The sequence below is a fragment of the Anas platyrhynchos genome, chromosome 32 (genome assembly GCF_047663525.1).
Source record: "Anas platyrhynchos isolate ZD024472 breed Pekin duck chromosome 32, IASCAAS_PekinDuck_T2T, whole genome shotgun sequence".
Lineage (NCBI taxonomy): Eukaryota > Metazoa > Chordata > Aves > Anseriformes > Anatidae > Anas > Anas platyrhynchos.
Window position 1 is genome coordinate 3,376,881 of NC_092619.1, and position 24,939 is coordinate 3,401,819.

The 24,939-nt window shown below is 53.2% G+C and overlaps 3 protein-coding genes across 3 annotated transcripts; 2 read left to right on the top strand and 1 right to left on the bottom strand.

Moving 5' to 3' along the window:
• The first annotated feature begins 1,455 nt into the window (after positions 1-1,455).
• On the top strand, positions 1,456-6,358 carry LOC140000469 (olfactory receptor 14C36-like). The gene is made up of 2 exons (XM_072030360.1): positions 1,456-1,603; positions 5,748-6,358. Exons 1-2 carry the CDS (start codon positions 1,456-1,458, stop codon positions 6,356-6,358), a joined length of 759 nt encoding a protein of 252 aa, XP_071886461.1.
• Positions 6,359-12,522: 6,164 nt separating this feature from the next.
• Positions 12,523-21,351, top strand: LOC140000470 (antigen WC1.1-like). Its single transcript, XM_072030361.1, has 13 exons — positions 12,523-12,988; positions 14,241-14,549; positions 14,772-15,086; positions 15,195-15,521; positions 15,602-15,916; positions 16,042-16,382; positions 16,853-16,886; positions 16,974-17,282; positions 17,646-17,681; positions 17,943-18,083; positions 18,753-18,848; positions 19,569-19,721; positions 21,089-21,351. The coding sequence occupies exons 1-13, from the start codon at positions 12,523-12,525 to the stop codon at positions 21,349-21,351; spliced, it is 3,105 nt and encodes a 1,034-aa protein (XP_071886462.1).
• Positions 21,352-23,179: 1,828 nt separating this feature from the next.
• On the bottom strand, positions 23,180-23,947 carry LOC140000471 (olfactory receptor 14C36-like). Its single transcript, XM_072030362.1, has one exon. It carries the CDS (start codon positions 23,945-23,947, stop codon positions 23,180-23,182), a length of 768 nt encoding a protein of 255 aa, XP_071886463.1.
• Positions 23,948-24,939: the final 992 nt, after the last annotated feature.

Here is a 24,939-nt window from a genome sequence, read left to right on the forward strand (position 1 = left end):
AATAGGACACACAGGCAGGGATGGGGAGGGGTTAGGTACCCTTGTCCAGTGCACCTATCCATTTGTGGCATCCCATCCCCAGCTGGAAACCCTTGATCCATGTGGTGATCCTTGTGTGATGAAGCTCCCCTCACACACCCCACAAACCCATGGGAGCTTGTTCAGTTGTTTCAGTTCAGTGTGGCCTCTATGTGAGTGAGCAGCTGGAGTGCATGGAGCTCTGCCTGGAGATGAGTGAGGATCTGACAGCAAGCTGATGGGTCAGGAGAAAGGGAGGGTAGGGACAGGGGACATTATAGTGGGAGTATGCTGCAGGCCACCTGATCAGCAAGACCAGCAGGTGAGGCCCTCTATAAACACATAGAAGCAGCCTCACATTCAAAAGCCCTGGTCCTCAGAAGGGACTTCAACCATCCTGGTGTCTGCTGGAGGGACAGCACAGCAGGACATAGTCAATCCAGGAAGGTCCTGTTATGCATTAATGATACCTTCCTTCTTCCATTGATAGCGGAGAGAAGTGCTATGCTGGACCTAGTTCTCAGCAACAAGGAGGGGCTGGTGGGGAATGTGAAGCTCAAGGGCAGCCTGGGCTGCAGTGGCCATGAAATGGTGCAGTTTAGGATGCTAAGTGCAGCAAGGAGGGAGCACAGAAGGCTCACTACCCTGGACTTCAGGAAAGAAGACTTGGCCTCTTGGGGCATCTCCTTTGTAGAGTCCCATGGGACAAAGCCCTTCAGGGGAGAGGGGCCCAAGGAAGCTGCTTAGTCTTCATGGATCACCTCTTCCAAGCTGTGGTGGTTTTACTTGGGTGGGCAGCTGAGCTCCAACAAAACCACTCTATCACTCCGCCTTCCTCAAAAGGAAAGGGGGAGAAAATATGATGCAAAGGGCTCAAAGGTTGAGAGAAGGACAGGGAGACTCCTCAAAAACTATTGTGATGGGCAAAACAGACTCAGAGTAGGGAGATAGAATGTAAAATTTATTGCCTATTACTAGCAAGCTAAAGAGGTTAGAAACAAAGTAAAGAAAGCCCAGAACACTTTCCCCCATCTACCATCTTCCACCTCCTCCTCCCGAGCAGCACAGAGGAACAGGGGAATGGGGTATGTGGTCAGTCTATAGAATTTTGTTTCTGATCTTCTTGGTCACTCTCTTCCCCTGCTCCAATTTGGGGTCCCTCCCATGGGATCACATCCTTCCTGAACTGATCCTGTGTGGGCTTCCCACAGGCAGCAACTCTTCCAGAACTGCTTCAGATATGGGTCCGTACCATGGGGTCCATCCCTCAGGAGCACACTGCTCCAACCTGGCTCCCCCACGGGCAGCAGCTCCTGCCAGGTCACCTGCTCCTGCGTGGGCTATTCTCCATGGGCTACAGCTCTGGGCCAGAATCTACTCTGGTGAGGTTCCTCCACAGGCTGCAGCCTTCTTCAGTGCAGGTCCACCTGCTCCACCATGGTCTCCTTCATGGCCATTTCTCTAAGGAGGGAGCTGGTGCAAGGGATCTACAAGGTGCAACTGCAGACTTCTGTGGAGAAGTCTGATGTCAGGAGAAGTGATGCAAATCCTGGTGGGGCACTGACAGAAATAGTGGGGTTGGAAGGTGAGGAGCAAAGTTGTCCATAAAGGGTCAGACTTCTCCTACCTGTCCAGACCTCCTTAAGAGACACTCAGGGCTTGCTGTGTCTTAATAACCCCGAAGTATAGCTTCTTCAAAGTCCAACAACTTCAGCTCCTGAAAGGAGACTGATGAGTCAATTGGAGGTCATGATTACAGGTTGGCCAAGGCACTTTGGAGGTGGCTCTGAGGCTGAGAGAATGCTGGCTTTGGTTCATCAAGCACAAAGACCAAACCCAGCCAGCTCTGAGCAGAGATGTTCTGTCCCTCATGTGAGGCTCTGGGCTCTTCATCAGACAGTGGGATGTGAGGTATGCAGTGACAAGTGAAAGACAATGGTGTGATACATTCTAGCCTCTGTCAGGAGGTGCAAAGAGGTGACTAGCCCCCATTGCTAATAGGACAACATGTCTCCTCCTAGGCCTTGGTGGCAGAGAGACCTGCAATAGCCAAGGGGACAAGACCTTGTTTTTCCTGGCTAAGTCTACTCTTGCCAGTGTCCTTGTCCATCTCCACCACTGGCTGTTCTATGACATCCCACACCCGTCCCAGTTTCCCTGCAGGCTGAAAACATGCATCTTGTTTTCCTACCTTGCTTAGCATTGCTGTGCCTTCACTGATGATTCATGTACCCTCTCCAGCTGTGCCTTGAAGCACAAAGGTATGGACGGAGAACAGATTCCCTCCAGGTGACCTCTGACACTAAAGCCTTTTAGCAATGTATCTTCCCTCTCATGCCCTGTCTCCATCATCCAAGCCTCAATTTCTAGCAAGTTTTCTCTCACCGTGATCAGGGTAAGTTTTCTGTGACAAAGGGAAGTTCCAACATCTCAGAAACCATCCTTCACACAGGCATCCCAACCTATCAGCTTTCCTGTGGCCAGTCAACTGACCAGACAAAAGGAACCTCTCCATGATCTTCCGAGCAATATAGCCTTCCTGCAGGCTTTTTAGCTCCTCAGATAGACACAACCAAGACACATACCTGCTCCCAGTCCCTTGCCCAGCCATGCTCCTGCTGATAGCCTATCAGCTCCAGAGGCAAAAGTGACCTCAGAGTCACCTCCACAGCCAGACACTTCCCTTTCATTATTAAAGTCCAGGAATGAGGGATTTGAGGATTAGGTGTTCTGGTTTAGGTGTAGGGATTAGACCTTGCCTTCCAGGTTAGTGTTTGGAAAGAGGCTATGGGGAAGGCTTTGGTGTTCTGCTTTGTGAACCCATTCAGTGTTTAGGCTATGGGCTGGATTTTTGGTTATGGTTTCATTTCTTCCTGAGTGAGGGCTAGGGTTAAAGCAATTTAATGCTAGGAATTAAGGGTTGTGGATTATGGTGAGCAATGGGGTAAAAAACGGTAAGTGGTTGTGTCTGAGTGGTTATGGGCTTTGTCTTCAGGGTAAGGTTCAAGGTTGGTGATTACTACCGAGGATTCATTTCAGGATGAGAGATAGTGCTTAAGAGTAGGCCTAGGATTAATGGTTACTTGTTAGAAATATTGTCAGGATCTAACACAAATTTATTCCCACTAGGTGTTACAGCAGTAGCCTTACCCGAACCCCTCTCTCTTCTTCAGAATCTTTCCTTTCTCTTAGCCAACTCCCTGTTACCTCCCCCAAATCTCCCACCTTTATTCTCCCAGCTTTTCCCTGGCCTCCCCAGAGGAGTCACCCTACTGGGGGCAGTTTTCTGAAGGCCTTTATGACCTCAGAGGCTCTGCCTCCCTGCTGTTGGCCAGCCAGGGGCTGGGACACAAGTGACCTCACAGCCAGCATCCACAGGGCTACAAGGAGCTGTTGTGTTCAGGAGGCCTCTTTCTAGCACACCCAGGAGCAGTGTGTGCAGGGGATGCCCTGCACAATCCCTCAGATACTCTGCCTGCCAACCAGCTCATGCTTCAGAAGGCCAGCCACACATCCAGACTCATGTTTCCCCATGCAGCCTTTAGAGAACAAGAGCCCAGCCCAGCCCCTGCTCTGCCAGTCCTCCCTGACTCTTGCAGGAGGCCAACCCAGCCCAAATTCCCCAGCCATCCACAACTTCCTGTCCTCTTCCCAGCCCAGCCCAGTAAATTATTTTCTAAAAAGTCAGTAAGTTATTGTATTCTCCTAACTCCCTCTCTCGCTTCAGTTTGTTTCAAAGTTGATTCCCCTGGAGGCCCAGGGACTTGGCAAGAGCTCCCTGTGCTGATGATCTGGGCTGGGCTCCTGGGCCCAAGGGGAGCTCCTGGAAAGTGGGCAGCACTGCAGAGAGACAGCTCTACCCAGGAGCAGCTCCTCTGCACAGCGCAGCAGCAGGGCTGAGGACACTGCCTGCAGGGGACAAGGGCAGTGAGAGAAGGGAGGGAGATGTTAAAGGTAGTGTGGAGGGGGGATGCTGAGAGCTCACTGCAGGAGAAATCTTCACAGGCCTGAACAGGGTAAGTCTCTGGCTGCAGGGCAACACAGCTGTTGTTCCTGGTGCCATCTCCAGATTTGCTGGCAAATCCCTCAACCTATGGGAGTTGTCAGGGGGGGACGCTCAGAGTTTCTTTGGATAAGAGAAGAATGAGAAGCTCCAGAGCAGGGATTACCTGCCAAAGCTGTCACAGGGACAGGGGATGATGGTTTCTTCTTGTGGTGACAGCTGCATGATGCGCAGGCAGGGTGCAAGCAGGATGTACTGCGTCTGGCTGGGATGTTAACTTTCCCTGCAGCAGCCCATACACTGCTGTGCTCTGCACTTGTAGCTAGAACAGCAGTGCTATCACACCAGTGTTGTGTCTGCTGCTGAGCAGTGCTGGCACAGCATCAGGACTCTCTCTAACACTCTTAGGGTGTGGGCAAAAAAAAGTGAGAAAAGAAACATCACCAGGGCACCTGACTTAAACCAACCAAAGGAATTAAATTATCCTTATCTCAATCCGTGAGTTTTTCTTTACTTTACTTCTTCTCCTCCTCATCTAAGGAGGGGGAGTGAAACAGCAGTTGTGGTGTTTAGCTGCCTAGCATGGTCAAACCACCACACAGGGGTGGCCAGGGCTGTGGTGCAGAGCAGAGTCCCTGCTGTGCCCCAGGGGCTTTGTGTCGGGACAGGGCCTCTGCCGCCTGCTGGGCTCAGTGCTCAGCCTCCCTGAGGAGCTGCCCAGGTGAGCTGCAGGGAGAAGCTGTGGATGGAAGGAGCCCCCTCCACCTCCAGAGGCTGGTACGTGGGGCAGGCAGCTCACAGTTCCGCAGTACCCACAGGGTATTTCTGGGTATGATTCTTGACAAGGAAGATTGACTCCAGCACTACCTGCAGGGAAAGTACTCTTGAGAGTCTGTGCTTTCACTTTTCTGCCCTGAAGAGCAGTGAGGGAAATGCTAATGGAGTTGTCAGGTTGTGTCAGTCAGTGAGGCTGTTAGAACATTACACTCAAAGAGATCTTTAGGTCTGTGTGGAGCCTCACAATTTTCCTCCACACAGTTTAACCTACATACTTCAATGTTTCCCAAAATATTGTTGGATGTCCTGCTCAGCACCTAATATACAGAGATACCCCTGGTCAGTGGGCACCTGAAATCCATCCCCCGTGGTTTTCAGCAGATGCTGTAGAGCAGTACTGACTCTGGATGAGCCCACAGAGGATCTGTCTGGTACCTCTACACCCTTAGGAAGTAAAACTGAGCTAGAGGCAGGAGCACTTGTTCCTCAAAAGGAAGTAGCAGTTTGTCCTCCTGAGGTGGTCTCGATGTAACATAATATATAGCTATAGGTATTGCACACAAAATCTCTCTAACTTGTTCCGTGTCTTTTCCACCACTGACAGCCATCCATGCCTTGAGGCAGCAAATGTCCAACAGCAGCTTCCCCACAGAGTTCATCCTCCTGCCATTTGCAGCCACACACAAGCTGCAGCTCCTGCACTTCGGGCTCTTCCTGGGCATCTACCTGGCTGCCCTCCTGGGCAACGGCCTCATCCTCACCACCATAGCCTGCGACCACTGCCTCCACACCCCCATGTACTTCTTCCTCCTCAAACTTGCCCTCCTCGACCTGGGCACTATTACCACCACTGTTCCCAAAGCTATGGCCAATTCCCTGTGGGACACCAGGGCCATTTCCTACACAGGTTGTGCTGCTCAGGTATTTTTCTTTTTCTTTTTCCTTTCAGCAGAGTTTTCTATTCTCACCATCATGGCCTATGACCGCTACATTGCCATCTGCAAACCCCTGCACTATGGGACAATAATGGACAGCAGAACTTGTGTCAACATGGCAGCAGCTGCCTGGGGCATTACTTTTCTCTATGCTGTGCTGCACACTGCCAATACCTTTTCCCTCCCACTTTGCCAAGGCAATGCCCTGGACCAGTTCTTCTGTGATATTCCCCAGATCCTCAAGCTCTCCTGTTCAGATGCCTACCTCAGAGAAGTTGGGCTTCTTATGCTTAGTGTCGCTGTAGCATCAGGGTGTTTTGTTTTCCTTGTGCTGTCCTATGTGCAGATCTTCAGGGCTGTGCTGAAGATCCCCTCACAACAGGGACGGCACAAAGCCTTTTCCATGTGCCTCCCTCACCTGGCTGTGGTCTCCCTGTTCATCAGCAGTGGCACATTTGCCTACCTGAAACCCCCCTCCATGTCCTCCTTATCCCTGAATCTTTTGCTGGCAGTTCTGTACTCGGTGGTGCCTCCAGCAGTGAACCCCCTCATCTACAGCATGAGGAACCAGGAGCTGAAGGATGCAGTGTGGAAAGTGATGACTGGAATGTGTCAGAAGCAATAAATGGCCTGTTTTCATCAGCATATCACTTACAATGTTACTCATTATATTCCCAAATGTTTGTTTTCTGTGAGTGTGACTTGCTGTTTTGTTTGTTTGTTTGTTTGTTTGTTTTTGCCTTACTTATGATTGTGTCTACAAAGGCACAAAGACATAACATTTTTCCTCCCCTTCATTTCAGTATATGCCTGCTTGAGTGACTCCAAGACTTGGTGAAAACAATGAGCCAGGCTCTCTGTATGTTTAAATAAAAGAAAGGACCCTGCAGTGACTTTCTTGCCTGAGATCCTTCCTCAGACACCTGTGGTGGAACTGCAGAGGCACTTGGCTGTGTGCAGAGGTGGAGGGGAGAAAAGTCCTGGTACAGCAGCATTACCAGGGAGCCGAAGGGTTTGGTCTGTCCTGAGGTGCTCTCTTCCACCTCCCACTCTCTCCTTCAGAGCCCTTCTGTTGCTGTGAGTTCTGATTGCTCTTGTTGCTTGCTCATTGTGGTGCTGTGGGGAAGTTCTTTGCCACAGGCCAGGGTCTCTAACACAGCTGGCTCCCTACCAGCACCTCCACTGTAAAGTTCTTGAATCACTTTTCCACACATGGGTGGGCATTTCCTGTAGGATGCAATGGAGTTGCTAAAGGCTGCATGAGGAAACGTGAGTCTGGACATGTAGAAGACCTTCTGAAGCATGAGCTGGTTGGCAGGCAGTGTACCTGAGGGACTGTGAAGGGCATGCACCTGGTGCTCCTGGGTAGGCTGGAAAGAGGCATCCTGAGCACAACAGCTCCTTGCAGCCCTGTGGATGCTGGCTGTGAGGTCACTTCTGTCCCAGCACCTGTCTGGCCAACAGCAGGGAGGCAGAGCCTCTGAGGTCATAAAGGCCATCAGAAAGCTGCCCCCAACAGGGTGACGTATTTTGTGAGAACAGGGAGCTGGGAGAATGAAAGTAAGAAATCTGGTGGAGACAAGAGGGGTTTGGCTAACAGAAAGGAAAGATCTGGAAGAGGTGAGAGGGGTTCAGGTAAGACTTTGAGCTGCAACACTTCCTAGGAAAACATCCAGGTCAAGCCCTGGCAATATTTCTAAGCAGTAACCGTAAGCCCTACCCCTACATCTAAATGCTATCCCTCTCTCTGCAAGGAATCCACTACTAACCTCAAACATCACCTGGCATTGGTTAGCCAAGTCCCAAACCCATAAGGCCTTACCATAAACTCTTAGCTCATTTCTCACCCTATTCCACAGCCTTTCATCCTTAGCACTGAATTCCATGACATGATTCCTCAACAGAGCCTTGAAGAAAATCCCAACAAATAACATAGTCTCTACACTACACACAGACTAGAAACCAAAGCAGTAAACACAGGCCTCCCTTTAATACTCTGCCCAACCACTAACCCTGGAAGGCAAGATCTAATCCCTAAACCCTAACCTGAACACGTAATCCCCAAATCCTGCATTCCTGTGGTCTAGACACCTAACTGAAGCAGTTTGACCTCATGAGGCTGGGCAGGGCTTGAGAGGTCCTGCAACAATCCCTTGGTCTTGGAGGAGGCAGGTGAGATGACATGGATGTGGTCAGGTCACAGGACTGAAGGAGGCAATGGGTGGGGATGTTCTGCTGAGATCAGCTGTGATTCAGGGTCTGAGGAGGCAGCAGGAGGCCCATGGCTGTGCAGGTGTGTTTTGGGGCATATTCTCAAAGCTTGTTTGACTATTACTTGAATTCTACAGGCTGGAAATACTGCACTGAGTACTTTGGGAAACTTTCCAGCCCAGATCAGGGTAATCATATGCCCTGAGCCAAGCTCCAGTGTCTCTGCAGAGACCCCTTGGTCCTGGAATGTCCAAGGTGTGTGTCACCCAATGTGTCCTGTAGGGAAATGCACAGGTGTGCAGAGGTGGCCTGTGGTAGTGCAGTCCCTGTTGCTCTGGGATGTGTGTGGGTGTGTTGGGTTTGGTACAAACACCTGGGCTGGTTTCTAACCTCCCACCTAAGCACAAGTGAGGAATAGTTCAACCCCTGACAAAACCCTCCTTGTTTGATCTCATCCATGGAGGGCAGAGCCAAAAAAAACTCAGAGCAGTTCTCCCAGGGTTTGCCTCTGCTAACAGGCCTTGATGTGCCTTGCCATTGCCAGCTCATGGGTCTGCTGCTGCTTGTCTGGGCTCTGTTTTTACTTTGTGGGTGGGAGGTTGTATTGGACTTACATGGAAAGGGTTTTGTAGCAGGGGGCAGCTGCAGGGCTGGTGTCTGTGAGGAGAGTCCAGAAGCTGCCCCTTCTTAGAGAAGAGCCACTTCCAGCTGGCTCCAAAAGGGACATGGTGCTGGCCAAACTCAGCCAATGAGTAATGCTGTTTGTACATCTGTGAGAGCTTTTTAAAGAATGGGGTTGAAAATTACATGAGAATCATAGAATCATAGAATCATAGGATATTCTATGATTCTATGATTCTATGAGGGAATAGCCGGGAGAAGATTGAGAAACTGTGGGAGAAAACAACCCTGCAGACACCAAGGTCAGTGAAGAAAGAGGGTGAGGTGGTGCTCCAGGTGCTGGAGAAAATGTTCCCCTGTGGTGCGCCATGTTGGAGCAGATCTCCACACTGCAGCTGATGGAAGACCCCATGTGGGAGCAGGTGGATGTGGACTGAAGGAGGCTGCAGCCCTTGGAGAGCCCCTGCAAGAGAAGACTCTGTGTCAGAACTGTGGAGAGGAGCCCAGCTCTAGACAGTCCCTCACGCTAGGCACTTTCTTTTGAGGAGAAACTTTTATCAGCCATTTGACAGATGCTGCACAGTCAAGGACATGACTCAGGATGGCATCACCCTTCAAGAAGGAATTACCTTTGGGATTCCCTCAAAGGATAGAATTCCTGTCTGTGTCACGGTTGAGTCACTGCTCTGTGAATGCTGACCGAGGTCCCACCGTGACAGATGCAACCTCATGCTTCCCCGCAGCCACCCCTCCAGTATTCCTGAACTACCATTGACAATGCAGACTCAAGCAAACAGAGACAAAAGGGAATGCAAGAATGCCAGTGCTGTACAAACTCAACAACAATGATACATGCTAGCAAGTAACTGCAACACGAGCTGAGAACCAGCTCATCACAAGCACCAGCTTCATGCTTACTTGGTTTGAAAGGACTGAGCACAGGGCATCACAAAAAGCATAATAGAATGAGCTACATCTTCTCAGTGTGGACTCAGTAGCAGCAGCCCTGCAGAATGACAACCCATCCGTCTGCTCATGGCTTGGACAGGTGTACAGTTTGCTGGCTGAAGAACTGTCTGGATGGCCATGCTCAAAGAGTCTGAGTGAAGAGAGATCAATCCAGTTGGTGGATGGTCGTGGGTGGCATTCCCCAGGCCTCTGTACTGGGTCCAGCTTTGTTTACTATTTTGATGGATGATCTGACAGAGAGGATCAAGTACACCCTTAGTACATTTGCAGATGATAACAAGTTAGTTGGGACAGTTGGTCTTCTTGAGGAAGGAAAGCTTTTCAGAGGCATCTGGAAAGGCTAGATTGATGGACTGAGTCCAATCACATGACATTCAACAATGATTAAGTGCCGGCTCCTGCACTTGGACCATAACAATCCCATGCAGCATAGGCTTGGGGAAGAGTGGCTGGACAGATGCCAACAGAAAAGGGCCTGGGGATGTTGGTCAACAGCCAGCTGAGCATGAGCACCCACCCCCTGTCATGGGCAGGGACTCTGACATCTTCCAATAGATCATCTGTGCTTATGAGGTCACTGTCAGCTGAAGATCGGATAGGCCATGAGCAGGCCCATGGCAGGTGAATGTTCCTGTGATAACAGTGGTGCCTGAGTAGCTGACAGGCCGAGAGCAATCACGGCCTGTGCTAGATGCTGTGAGGACCCTGGTGCCTGAGAAGCCAGTAGGCCAGGAATAAGCACATGGCTTGTGTGGGTCTGAGGGTAGGTCATCGGTGATCAAGTAATTGACAGGTCAGGGAGAGGCCCATGCATTGTACCTGTGAGGCAACTGGTGCCCGAGGAGCTGGCAGACCAAGAATTGTGTAGGTGTTTGTGAGGTCATTGCTGTCTGAATGCAGGCCAGGAACAGGGCCATGGCAAGTGAAGTTGCTATGGCATCACCTGGAGCTGGGTTGAACTGAATTTTGAAATATCCTGCTCTGGAAATAATTGAAGAACAGTGAGACAAACTTCAGCCATCAGAATAAAATTAAATTATATGTATCTAAAAAACTATAAAAGATTTATATCAAAAATGTAAAAAATATATGTATATATTTATAAATATACATATATTGAACACTATATGTATGATATTTATAAAAACTCATAACATAATATTTAATACAATATAATATATATTATTTAAATAAAATAAAAATAAAAACATAAAATAATTATATATATTATATATTATATAATAAAATAATATATAATTTATATAATTATTTTAATTATATATAATTATATAATTATATAATATATAATTATATATATAATATATATATATCATATAATATAACATATTATATTATATATTATATATTGCATTATACATCATACTACATGTAATAATAGTATATATAATATTATATTATAATATATAATAATGTGTGTATATAATATATAATGTAATGTAATGTAATGTAATGTAATATAATATATCATATTATATATTATTATATATTTTATTACATTATATATAGATATAATATAGTACATATATAATATATATATATACTATATATATATTATATTATAATATATATATATTATATAGTATATATATAATATATACTATATACTATACATATATAGTATATATTATATATTATATTCTATATAATATAAATTATATAGTATATAATATATAATAACATAGCACAACATAACAATAAATATAATGTATTATAATACAATATGATATGATATGATATGATATTGATATAATATATTAGTAAAATATATATTTTTACATGTATTTATTATATATTTTTATTTATTTAAAATTATATATATATACATATATATACATATATATGAAACTGTACATCTGAAAGTATTGTCCTAACACTTCTTGGACTCTGCCAGGCTTGGAGCTGTGGGGAGGCTGGGAGGCACCGCAGGGCCATGCCTGGGCACGGGGCCAGGAGGAAACCACCGTCTTCCTGCCCGGGCGCCATGTCACGTGGGCTGCGGTTTGTGCACCTGCAGTGGCAGGCAGGCTCCAGCTCCCGACCCGCCGCGGGGAATAACGGCCCCTGGGTGACACGCTGAGAGCCAGGGAGACGCCTGAGGCTCTGGGCTGCAGCTCTGCTGCCAGGGCAGGCCCTAGACCAGCTCTGGCTGCTGCCGGGACCCCACAGGAGGCTCCCTGGGGAGGGACGGGACAGCCAGCACCCCCATCATGGGGCTCTGGCCCTGCCCAAGGGCCTTTCCCAGCTGCTGCTGCCAGCACAGAGGGAATGTAGCAGGGGCAGGGGCTGGTCCCTTCCCAGCCTGACACAGCCCTGCTGCAGGACCAGCCCCATGGATCCCATGACGCAGGGACGGCCGGACAATCGCACCTTGGGCTCTTGGATGCTACAGCTTAGGAGATGCTCCGTGCTCCCACAGCAGGCTGCAAGGGGTGTCAGAGCCATCTGCCCCCACACCCAGCCCTACCCCACGATGATGTCCCACCGCAGTGACGTGAGACCCGCAGTGGAGCCGTCCCTCATATATGGTCATGAAGAGCGCTGGAGAAGTTCATTGGAGAGCTGGGCTGCGTCGGAGGGGAGATAAGTGTCGATAACGTCTAAAAAGGTGCCTGCTGCTTCGATTGGCTCCTCCTGCAGCTGGGACAGCATCTGCACAGATATATTGCCCTCCCATCATCTCCATTTCACTTTGGGTCCCCAGGAGCTCCAGCAGCAGGGCCGTGCTGTCAGAGCACTAGCCTCAGGATGGGGACAGAGGGACTCCTGTCCCCTTGGGTGCTGTGTCTGTTCCTCTGGGTGCAGCCATGCAGAGGTAAGTGCCAGCTTCTCTGTTCCGTAGCCTGGGGCCAGTGGGCAGCAGTGGGGTCATTGGGATCTCTCTGGGAGTGGGGTTGCTTTCCACCACTGAAATGAGATGCAGAAGGTATGGGCAGCGGCACATTGCCACTGGGGTAGGAAGAGGGGGTTATGAGGGCTGTAGGGCAGCAAATAGCCCTGGAGGACTGGAACTGTGAACCCGCAGCCCAGCACAGAACATGGGGAGATGAAGAACCCTGCCACCACCCCAGGGACAGCCTGTGCAGACAGGACTCCCACCCTGGGGCCTTTGATTCTGCCTGGGCAGGGGACACTTGCAGACCTTCAGTGTGGGGCTCAAAATCCGGGAGAGTGGAGGTCAAAAAGCAGGATCAGTGGGGGACTGTGTGTGATGGCTATTGGGACGTATCTGATGCTGCAGTGGTTTGTAGACAGCTGGGCTGTGGAGGTGCTCTCAAAGTTCATTGGAATGCACACTTTGGGCCAGGATCTGGGCCCATTTGGATGGATTATGTTGACTGTCGTGGCACCGAGTCTGCCCTGTCTGACTGCAACCACGCTGTATGGCGTCCAACAGACTGTACTCACAGACGGGACGCTGGAGTGACATGCTCTGGTAAGGTTTGAACTTGTTGCCTACCTCTGGGATGAGGACACTCCTAAGGAACCTGGCTGTGACCTCAGGAAGCAACAAGTGGACACCAGAACATGGCTCTGTGTGTCAAGTTGCACTCTGAGCTGGGTCTGTCACTGCTGGTGTCCCTTGTCCCTGGGGAAAGCCCAGTGGGAGCACACTGAGCCTGGCCCTGAAGCTGGAGCAGCCAACCTTGGGGAGGTGCCTGGGTCTGGGAGAGGAAAGCCCTCACCCTTCCCCACTGTGCTGCCTGGTTCCCATCTTTCTCCTCCGTTCACCCAGGCCCTGTCTGGCAGGCTGGTCCCTATGGCAGGAGAATCTAGAGCAGCTCCCCCAGCCACCAGCAGCCTCAGGGAAGGGCGTGCAATGGCCCAGGACTTTTGGGTTGTACCCCCAGCAGACAAGAGAACCTCGTCCAAAGCAGAGGGGCTGCTCAGAGGGCAGGAGCACTGGGCTTGTGCAGAGGAGCAGGGTGGCAAGTGGCACCTTGTTCCTGCTCCGGGGTCACCCCATGAGAGCCAGCCCCTGGAGACATGGCCCCTCCAGGCAGTACTGACCCACTGCTCAGCCTCTCCTGCCTGCCCTGTGCCCCAGGGGCTGTGCCAGCACGTCCTGGCTCTCCTCTCTGCCTGCCCTCACACCGGGAGCTCGTGTCAACCCAGAGCTGCTCTCTGCCTGCTTTCCTGACCCATGCATGGTAGGTGGCTGGGGACGTGCATGACCAGCACCACAATGTCCCTGCCGGAGGACCCCCTTTTGCAGAGGATCCCCCGATGTGCCCCATCTAGCAGGAGCTTCCCAAGAGCCCCAGCATTCCCTGGGAACAGGGGGGCTTTTTGGCAGTTCCAAGGATTTCTTCTAACTGGCCTGAGCCTGGTGGGGCAGAGCAGGCTGAAGTAAGCCCCCAGTTCCTGGGCCTATTTCCCTGGGCCCACGTGCTGCGGGTGATGCTGTGCTGGGTCTGGGGCCGGGCAGCCCAGGGGCTCCGGGCAGCAGCAGTTTGTCTGAGCGGTGCCTTAGGCTGGGGGCTGGGAGAGAGGGCAGCCCATGGGTGCTGGGCTGGTTTCTGTGGAGCAGCAGGGGGGCCCTGACCTCTTTGTGCCATCAGCACCCACGGAGAGCTGTTGGGCTGGCCGTGGGGATCTGCATGTGACCACCTTAGGGATGAGGTGGGAGGTGGGCACGGAAGTGCCAGAGGGCTCTGGGAACTCACAGCTCTCCTTGGTTGCTCCAGGATTTGTCCGGCTGGTCGGAGGGGACAGCCCCTGCTCAGGAAGTGTGGAGGTCTACGACAGGGACCAGTGGAAAGCTGTCTGTCACTCCCACTTTGGTGCCAAAGCTGCCGAGGTGGTGTGCAGGGAGCTGCAGTGTGGCACAGCCCTGTCTGTCCATGGGGCAGCTCAGCTGGGAGAAGGAGCCAGTCCTGTCTGGGACAGAGAGCTGCAGTGTGTGGGGAATGAATCCGTCCTCTCCTTCTGCCCCACGGTGGCCACCAGGGACCAGCCCTGCACCCACAGCAATGGCACTCATGTCACCTGCACACGTAAGGACTTGGGGTGGGATGGTGCCCACGGGGGCTATGGTGAGGGCAGGAGAGAAGGGTGGGCACTGGGCTGTGCTGGGTGGGGGACAGGTGGGGTGAGGTGGTGGTCTGCAGCCGTAAAATTAGAGTGCTGCAGGAGGAGAAAGGCACGTTTGGCCTCTCCTGCAGCTCCTGTGGGAGCAAGAGCACAAATGTGGCCTCTCTCACCCTCCTTTGTCCTTGAGTACACAGGGTTCAGGCTGGTGAACGGCAGCACAGCGTGTGAGGGCAGGGTGGAGGTGGAGGTGCTGGGGACATGGGGGACCCTCTGTGCCTCCCGCTGGGACCTCTCGGACGCCCACGTTCTGTGTCGGCACCTCGGCTGTGGCTTTGCTGAGTCCATTCCTGGAGGAGGGCATTTTGGGAGAGGAACCGGCCCCGTCTGGAGAGACTCGTTCCACTGTGACGGGACTGAAGCCCACCTGGGGCAGTGCCCGGTGACTGCCCTGGGGGCCTCGCCGTGCTCCCAGGAGAACGCTGCTGCTGTCATTTGCTCAGGTGAGTGCTGGGCAGTGCTGCAAAGTGCATTTGCCCCTGGTGTGTGACACGGCCACACAAATTTGGGGAGCTCATGGCAGAGCCTGGCTGAATGTCTGCTCTCACCAGGCCTGGCTCGCCACATGTCTGTACGGTTGGTGGGCGGAGGGAGCCGGTGCGACGGGCACGTGGAGGTCTTCCAGCACGGGACGTGGGGCAGAGTCCTGGATGAGCAGTGGGACATGCAGGAGGCCAGCGTGGTGTGCCGGCAGCTGCAGTGCGGAGAGGCAGAGGCAGCCTACACCCCCGTGAGGGCTGAGCGAGGACGAGGACCTGTGGGGCTGCGTGGGGTGCGGTGTGCAGGGCACGAGGCTGACCTGAGCCTCTGCAACACCTCCCTGCCTCAGAGCATGCCAACAGAAGGGATCATGGAGGACGTGGGGGTCATGTGCCAGGGTGAGTGGTGCTGCACGTCCCACAGATGCTGGTCCGGGAGGGCAGCCAGCCCCTGACGGCCGGGGTTCTCCCCGCTGCAGGGAGCCGGCGGGTCCGGCTGGTGGACGGGGCCGGGCGCTGTGCCGGGAGAGTGGAGATCTACTACCAGGGGCGCTGGGGCACCGTCTGCGACGACACCCGGGACCTGGCCGACGCCGCCGTCGTTTGCCACCAGCTGGGCTGCGGAGGGGCCCTGGAGGCAGCCGGCTCTGCTCGGTTTGGGGAGGGCTCTGGGCAGATCTGGCTGGATGGCGTCAACTGCTCCGGGGCTGAAGCTGCTCTGTGGGACTGCCCTGCCGAGGCCTGGGGGCAGCACGACTGCAGGCACAAGGAGGATGCAGGAGTCGTCTGCTCAGGTTTGTGCTGGGAGTGGGGAGGGGAGCTGGGGCCAGTGAGGCTGGGGTGAGAGCAGAGCCAGGTAAGGCTAAGGCCAGCAGTGACTGACATCCAAGGACGTCCCTGGGGCCTTTCCTCCTTTCAGAGTTCACGGCCCTGAGGCTGGAGAACAGCGATGGCTGCTCCGGGCGCCTGCAGGTTTTCTACAACGGGACGTGGGGCAGCGTTTGCTCCAACTCCATGACCACCGAGACGGTGTCACTGGTGTGCAAGGAGCTGGGCTGCGGGAATGAAGGAGATCTGGAAACAGATTCTAACTATGCCGAGCTGTCTGGCATCACATGGCTGGATCATGTGGAGTGTGGGAAGAGCAACAGCTCCTTCTGGCAGTGTCCCTCTGCTTCCTGGGATCCGCAGTCGTGTACGGACCGCCGAGAAGAGACCCACATCACCTGCAATGGTAAATCTGAACCATCACAACACCAGGTCCTGTTCCCCACTGGGCATGGTGAAATGCAGAGAAGGAACCCAGAGGGGCTTTGACTTCCTGCATTAGACCCTGTTGCTACTGGTGCACAAAGGTGACTTCAGCTCTTGGAGCCACCCATGTCCACCAGCAGCAGTCAACAGCCGGGCTGCCGGAACCCCCTTGGGGATGCAGAGGCAACTCCAGGCAAGGTCTGAGAGGAGACCATGCAGGGCTTTCAGGAGTCCCCCCTCCTGGGACAGCCTCCTGCTGCTCTGTGAATCAGGGACCCTGTGGGGCCGAGCACTTGGGTCCCCCCTGCAGTGCCGTGTGTGTCCCCTGAGTGAACAGGCTTCTGCTGCTGCCCTGACCCAGGCAGCATGGGGACGTGTGAGCAGAGGTCAGCTCTGCTCTCTTCTGCACGACCCCCAGAACAACCCTTTTCAGCCCAACTTCTCTTTCCTTTGGGACATGGACAGAAAGGCCACAGGTGGCTGCATGCCCCAACTCCACCAGCTGCACAGGTAGGGAGCTGCCCCTGCGCGTGCCCCCCTCACCTGGCAGGGCTGTCCCAGCTCTCCTGGTGCCATGGGACATCGCTGCCTCCCCAGACAGGGAGAAGATCCGCACCGTGGGAGGCAAGGACGACTGCTCGGGCAGAGTGGAGATCTGGCACCGCGGCACCTGGGGGACGCTGTGTGACAATGCCTGGGACATGCGGGACGCCAAGGTGGCATGCAGGCAGCTGGGCTGTGGCCCCGCGGTCTATGCCCTGGGCCAGGCTGCTGCTGGAGAGGGGACGGGCCCCATGTGGCTGATGGAGTGCAGGGGGACGGAGCTGTCTCTGCAGGACTGCTGGGCCCAGCCAGGGGACAGCGCTGCCTGCCAGCATAAGGCAGATGCGGCTGTGCATTGCTCAGGTGAGCAGTGGGGCTGGGAGACATGGCTGGGGTCTTGGCAAGGAGCTGGCTTGGGCATCTGCCCTGCTGGATCCTGGCATGGCCCCAGTGCTGGCCCAAGCAAGGGTTTCCCTGCAGAGTGGGGGGCTGGTGGTGGGTGGGGAGCAGCCTCTGTGGGGCTGGATGTGCCAGCACATCCCCTGGGCTGCCTGCACTGTCCTGTGAGCAGCCCAGAGCAGTGGTGCTGGGCCCTGTCGTTGCCACCCTGCTCAGCCCCACAGGAGGGACAATTCAGGTGGCACATGTTGGGGCCATCTGCCAGGGAGGCTGCCTGGTGCCACAGCCCCAGCCTCTCAGCCCAGCTCTCCTTCTGCTCCCCTGCAGCTGCACCCAGGACAGCAACACCCCCCCCACAAACAGGTAAGCTGTCCTTCCCCTGGGCTGAGTCTGCCCACGGACAGGCTGTGACCCACATCCAGGGGAAGGGGCTCCCTGTTGGGCTGTGAGACTCCCAGGAAATTGAGAGAGCTGGGGGAAGTCTGTGATGTACCCAGCAGGGTGGGAGCTGCCCCATCACCCAGCCTTGTCCCCCCCAGCCCCTGCTGCCTTGTGTGGTCAGGAGTGGTATGTCCTGCCCCCAAACTCTCCCTTGCTGCCCCTGCCGTGTTCCTGCCCATGCAGATTCCCCACGGGGCCGTCCGACCACCAGCAGAGAGGGACTCTCGGTGCCTGTCGTCATCTGCATCATCCTGGGGGCCCTCCTCTGCCTGCTCCTGGCCCTCCTGGCTGGGCAGGTGCGAAGCGCCAGGGGTCGGCGCAGAGGTGGGTTCTTCTCCAGTGGTCCTGGGGGGGAGATACCTCCAGGCAGGGCTGGGGGTGCTGGGGGTGTTGGTGTCCTGGAGCACAGAAACAGAGCCGTGTGCTGCCTCCTGCCCCATGTGCTGCCCCACTGACTGACAGACCATGGGGCACCAACATCAAGGGGTGGAGAGAGCCCAGAGCCTGAGGCATCCGTTCTGGGGTGAGAAGAGAAATGTGAGAGCTGGGCTGGGTGAGAAGGGGAGGATGCACTGCTGGCAGTGCTCTGGGCAGCACTGGCAGGAGGAGCATGGGGCAGCGGAGTCCATCACCGTGCTGTCAGCCACCTCCCAGCAGGGCACAGGCTGTGCTATTGCTCTGTGGGGCAGAGATGGAGCAGCGCCATGGGGAGGGGAATGGGGAAATTGGTGCAGGGTCTGCACTGGGACATGACCCAGGGACCAAAGGGGCACAAGGGCTGTCTCCAAAGGGATGGTGCGAGGCTGACTCTGTCCCAGACCATCTCCATGGGGATGCTGCCCTCCCTGGGGATGTGGCCTCAGTGCCAACACAACACAGTGGGGCTGTGCTGTGGGGACAGCCCTGTGCTGGCCTAGAGAATGGGGTGAGGGAGCCCAGTGGGGTCCTGTCCCTCTCTGCCCATCCCCAGACCAGCCCTGCCTCTGTCCCCAGGCTCTGGGAGAGCTGGGGAGCCCTTCCCTGAGGCCGTGTACGAGGAGATCACTTACAGCCTGGCGTGGGAGAAGCGGCCGAGGTTCAGTCTCTCAGGTGGGTGCAGGTAACCTGCGGGGGCACATCTGCTGTGTCCATTCTCCCTGTCTCAGACCAGGGCTGTGCCCTGCAGCTCCTGCCCATGGTCCCTGAAATGGTTGGACCATAGGGTCTGTGGGAGAGCATCCAGGTGTTGGCCCCCACAGAGGAGCTTCCTCCACACCAGCTCTGCCCATCCCAGAGGAGACAGTCCCTCTCTGCTTCTCCCTGCACCTTATTGAGTGCCAAGGGTTAAGCAAAGGGCTGTCCCAGGGCAACTCTGGGAACCTCTCTGGGAAGTGCCTTGTCCCAAGGGAACTGGTCTCCTCCCCATGCACCCCCAGCTCTGTGGGTGCCCATCCCCAGCAGTGCTGATCACCAGTCAGGGCAGCAGGGCTCATCCCACAGCACCCACTGCAGCTCTCTGCAGCCTCCTTTTCAGAGGGGTCCCTGACCCATCTGCAGCCCTACCCCAGGCACATGAGGAGGAGGATGGTCTGGGGCCACACCCAGGGATAAGAGGTGGGAGGGGGGGGGGAAGGCCTCCATTTCTCCTCTCTGCAGACAGACCAGACTGACAGCAGTGCCACCGAGTGTTATCATCAGAGCTGGAAGCATGAAGGCTCTGCTGTGACCCTGACACCAGCAGCATGTCAGCCCTGTGTCCCCACACACCCTCCCATCCTCTGCTCTACAGAACATCTCTTCTCATTGCCACCACCTTCCCTCTCCTTTCAGATGTCCCTGTCCTGCCCGGAGGTTACCCAGCGGATGGCTATGATGATGCTGGGGAGGTTTCTGACCCTGGGGATGATCCTGTCCCTGGGCAGAGGGACTGGGAAGTGCCCAGGACACCAGAGGAAGGAGATGGGCTGAGGCATGCAGTCACAGGTGAGAGGGCAATGCAGCACTGCCACTTCCTAGGTGCCAACCCCAGGCCTAGGAGAATCCATGCCATATTGAAAGCCTGATCATCCATGGAGAACCTGTCCTGGGATATTTAGTGGGGGCTGGGAGAATGGGCCGAATGTCTCAGGCTGGTGAGGACGAGGAAAGTGATATACAGCCCGAAGGGGCACCCCACAGACCCAACCACAGCAGCCTGCCTTGATGCTTACAGGGGGAAGCCTGCACTCCCGGAGAAGTGCTGGGGTCCCTGGAGCTGATGGAGACACCTCGTCACCTTTCCTGGGGACCACAGGCTATGACGATGTTGAAGAGGTGTCTCTGGCATATCCCCATGAGGACACCCAGGATGTGACACCAGAGCCCCGTGCACAAGAGTTCCAGAGCCCCAGGCCAGCAGAGCCCAGCCCTGCTGAGCAGCTGGGTGCAGCTGGGAGGGAGGAGAGCTCAGTGCCACTGGGAGAGCCGTGAGTGCCAGGGAATGGTCTCCCTTTTCCAGCAGGCAGCAGACACACATGGGTATTTCCCCTCTTGGTATTCCCCTGTTTTTATGCTGTGTGTTGGTATTTCCTCATATTAAAACCCTCTGTGGGGCTTTGTCCCTGATCCTGTGCTTCCCTGACCATGTATCCGGGAGTCTTCCTGAGGCTGATGGAGGGGAGCAGAGCTGAGAAACACAGCAGTTGGGGAGGGTCCCGTCATAGGGTCAGCAGGATCAGTGTCTGGCTGTGGGGCTGACAGAGCCCCTGGTCCCTGGACACTATTCCTACTGACAGAGACATTTCTGTCCTGCCAGCCACAGGCAGTTTCCAGGCAAAGTGGATCTCTGGGAAGCCCCATGAGGCACTCACTGGCAGTGTCCACCCTCTGCTGCCTTGGGCCCCCATGGAGCCCAAGGATGCCCAGCACCCACGGGCAGGGATACCTCTCTTGCAGGAGTAGAATAGGTAGAAAGGTGAGACCCTTGGGCAGGGCTTGGAATGCAGACTGCCCTCCCAGCTCCTGCTGGTGGGTCCCACAGCCTTCCAGCTCTTTCCAATTAGGCTTCTCTGCTGCAGGCTGGGAGGTGCTTTTGGTAGTGGGATGGTGGGCTGGAACACCTATTGGAGAATCTATTTAATCCCTTTGGGTCAGTTGTCCTGCCTGTGTGCATTGTCCTGCATACCCCCAACCTACATGTTGTAGGGACAGTATGAGAGATGGAGAACCCATTGGTATGGTTCAGCAGTAAGTGAAACACTGGTCTGTTAACAACGCTGCTTTGGTCTCAAACGCAAAACTCAACTCCATATGAGCTTCTCTAAGTAGAACCATAGAGATTGAAAGAGTTTCAAGGGGGAAATGAATCCTAGCACAGGAGCTAGAAGGACTCATCGAGAGAGCATTAACTATGATGGGGGAAGGGGATAAAACAGGGATCACCAGAGAAGTGCCTGGGGGAACAATGCTGAAGCTGAGGGAGGGGCAGATATCTCATCTGAAGTGCATCTACACCAATGAATGCAGCATGGCCAACAAACAGGAGGAGCTGGAAGCGATTGTACAACAGGCTAACTCTGACCTAGTTGCTGTAAGGAAGCATGGTGGGATCACTCCCACTGCTGGAGTACTGTGATGGACGGCTACAAGCTCTTGAGAAGGGATTGACAAGGAGGGAAGGGTGGTGGTGTGGCGGCTCTTTATATTAAAGAGTGTTTTGATGTTGAAGAGCTTGGGGTTGGGAATGGTAGAGTGTCTATGGATAGGAATCAGGGGAAAGGCCTGTAGGGGTGACGTCTTGGTGGGGGTCTGTTATATGATCGTATGACCAGACTGGTAGATGAGGTTTAGGAGTTCTTTTTGCTTTCCATGTTTAGAGATAGGACAGAGTCTTAGAGGGAGGTTTTCGTGTTCTGCTTTGGGGAGCCAGCCAGAGTTTAGTGTAAGGGCTAGATTTTTGGTTAGGTTTTTGTTTGTTTATTTGTTTTTATGGTGTTTTACTGGGTGAGGGCTGGTGTTAAGGCTGGCAATCTAATGCTAATGATTAAAAGCTAGGCTTTCTTGAGAGTTAAGACTAATGCTAAAAGGTAACATGTCTGGGGTTTGACTTCAAGGTAGGATTTGAGGATGGGGATTAGAGCAATGAATTCTTACCAGGGTGCGGGATTTAGAGTAGCTGTAGGTGTTAAGGTTACTGGTTAGAAATATTACCAGGACATAACTTGAATATTTTTCAAGTGAGTGTTGCAGAAGCATCAGCCTTACGTGAACCCCTATCACTGCCTCCTAATCCTTCCTTTCTCTTAGCCAAACCCCTCTTCTTTCCCCTAAATCTCCCACCTTTATTCTTCCAGCTTTCCCCTGGCCTCATCAAATGTGTCACCCTGTTGGGGGCAACTTTCTGATTACCTTTATGACCTCAGAGGCTCTGCCTCTGTGCTGTTGGCCAGCCAGGTGCTGGGACACAAGTGACCTCACAGCCAGTATCCACAGGGCTACAAAGAGCTGTTGTGCTCAGGAGGCCTCTTCTCAGCCCACCCAGGAGCACTGGTTGCAGGGAGTGCCCTGCACAATCCCTCAGATACTCTGCCTGCCAACCAGCTCATGCTTCAGAAGGCCTCCCACATGTCCAGAGTAATTTTTCCTCATGTAGCCTTTATCAATTCCAGGGCATCCTGAAGAAAATGGACGCCTCTCTGTAGAAAAGTGATCCAAGAACTGCTTTCTCACTTTCTTCTGCACAGCTAAAATGACACATGTTTACACCAGCCATCAGCCTGAAGGTGGCACATCAGGTCCTCAGGCAGAAGTGCCCCGACACCCACCTGCCCAGCCATGGGCCTCCTGCTGCCTCCTGACGTCCTGAGGCAGAGCTGACCTCAGCAGAGCATCCCCACCCATCTCTTCATTGATTCCTATGAGCTGACCAGACCTATGTCACCCCAGACCTATGTCACCTCCCCTGCCTCCTCCAAGACCAAGTGATTGCTGCAGAACCTCTCAAGCCCTGCCCAGCCTCGTGGGGCCAAATCCCTTCATTTACATCATAAGAGTGCAGGAATGAGGGATTTGAGGTTTGGTTGTTCACTTTAGAGTTTAGGGATTGTATTTTAACTTCCAAGTTTAGGAACTGGGCAAGGTCTTAAAGGGAGGCATTATCAAGTCCAACTTATTTCCAATGTGAGGAGAAGTTTTGGGGTGATTCACTCGATCCAGAGTATGAAATTTCACTGGTTGAATAATTAATAATTTTCCCAGTCCCTGCCTTGTGTTGCACAGTTCTCCTTTGTCTGTGGAACACAAATAATGATCATATTTCTCTCTGGACATCTGTATCATTTTATCATCATTAGTAGACATCATCAGTAAAACAAAGTAAGAGTAAAAATAAAAGGAAAACAAAATGAAAACTGTATCTCGGTCTGTAATGAGTCGCATTATCAGTGATATGCAGAGGACAGTAACTATATTGCTTCTGAAAAACACCCAGACATCACTTTCCACACAGCATCCTTCAGCACCTGATTCCTCATGCTGTAGATGAGGGGGTTCACTGCTGGAGTTAACACTGAGTACAGAACTGCCAGTAAAATATTCAGGGATGAGGAGGACATGGATGGGGGTCTCAAGGAGGCAAATGCGCCAGTGCTGATGTACAGGGAGACCACAGCCAGGTGAGGGAGGCATGTGGAAAAGGCTTTGTGCCGTCCAGGCTCAGAGGATATCCTCAGCACAGCCCTGAAGATCTGCACGTAGGAGTAAAGAATGAAAGGAAAACACACTAAAAGTGAACATGCAGTGAAAACAATAAGCCCAACTTCTCTGAGGTACACATCTGAGCAGGAGAGCTTGAGGATCTGAGGAAGTTCACAGAAGAACTGGTCCACAGCATTGCCTTGGCAGAATGGTAGCGAAAATGTATTGGCAGTGTGCAGCACAGCATTGAGAAACCCACTACCCCAGGCAGCTGCTGCCATGTAAACACAGGTTTTACCACATATGATGGTCCCATAGTGCAGGGGTTTGCAGATGGCAACATAGTGGTCATAAGCCATGACGGTGAGAAGATAAAACTCTGCTGGAATAAAGACAGCAAACATAAAGACGTGGGCAGCACACCCTGGTAAGGAGATGGTCCTGGTGTCCCAGAGGGAGTTGGCCATGGATTTGGGGGCAGTGGTAGAGATGCAGCCCAGGTCAAGGAGGGCGAGGTTGAGAAGGAAGAAGTACATTGGGGTGTGGAGGTGATGGTCGCAGGCTATGGCTGTGAGGATGAGGCCGTTGCTCAGGAGGACAGCCAGGTAGATGCCCAGGAAGAGCCCGAAGTGCAGGAGCTGCAGCTCGCGCATGTCTGTTAAAGCCAGGAGGAGGAACTCTGTTGGGAAGCTGCTGTTGGACATTTGTTGCATCTGGGCATGGTTGCCTGTCCATGGAGGAATAGAGAGTGACAAGTTAGAGAGACTTTTCTGAGCAAAAACTAAACCTTATTTCATAGAAATCCTCCTCACCAAGACTGCATTCTCACTGCATCTTCATCTGAAGAAGACTTGGTCCTGCCTAGAGCTCTACATCTCTCGACCTAAGGGTGCCACAGAGACCATGCAGATCCTCTTTAGACTCAGCAAGGGTTAGTACTGCCAAACAGTATATGGTAAAGAGCACCAGGAATGGATCTCAGGCATCCGCTGGCCAGAGGCATCTCCCTCTTTATAAGTGCTGAGAAGGAGTTCCAACAATCCCACAAGAAACAAGGAAGGTTGTGTTGGTGCTCTCTGTAGGCTAAAGAGTGTGGAGTGAAATTGTGAGGTTCCTCAGACCTAAAGGTCCCTTTCAGTATAATGCTCTATGAATTTCAGTCCCTTCTATAATCCTGACAACAGCATTGTCATCCCCCTGTCTGCCCTCTAAAACAGGAAATTGAAAGCAGAGACCTCAGAGAGTGCCTTTCCTTCAGGTATGGCAGGTGTTGTTCTTCCCTTTCAAGAATCTCCCCTGAAGATGTCCTGTGGGTGCTGTGGAGCTCTGAGCAGGCTGCCCCAGGAAGCAGCCTCTTAGCACCTGCAGGAACCACCTGCCCTGTCCTGCCCTGATAGGGGGGTTTCCTTCCACCAAAATCTTCTCCCCACAGTGCCTCAGGCAGCTCCCGGGGCAGGCTGAGTGCTGAGCCTGGCAGGCGGCAGAAGCCCTGCCCCAGCACACAGCCCCTGGGGCACAGCAGGGACCC

Excerpts from the sequence above, each read along its gene's own strand:
- LOC140000471 (XM_072030362.1), bottom strand. The coding sequence starts at position 23,947 with ATGTACTTCTTCCTTCTCAACCTCGCCCTCCTTGACCTGGGCTGCATC.
- LOC140000469 (XM_072030360.1), top strand. The coding sequence starts at position 1,456 with ATGGTCTCCTTCATGGCCATTTCTCTAAGGAGGGAGCTGGTGCAAGGG. Across the intron at positions 1,604-5,747 it reads AGAAATAGTGGGGTTGGAAG|CAGAGTTTTCTATTCTCACC; the intron begins GTGAGGAGCAAA and ends TTTTCCTTTCAG.
- LOC140000470 (XM_072030361.1), top strand. The coding sequence starts at position 12,523 with ATGAGGGCTGTAGGGCAGCAAATAGCCCTGGAGGACTGGAACTGTGAA. Across the intron at positions 15,522-15,601 it reads CGTGGGGGTCATGTGCCAGG|GGAGCCGGCGGGTCCGGCTG; the intron begins GTGAGTGGTGCT and ends TCCCCGCTGCAG. Across the intron at positions 16,887-16,973 it reads CAACTCCACCAGCTGCACAG|ACAGGGAGAAGATCCGCACC; the intron begins GTAGGGAGCTGC and ends CTGCCTCCCCAG.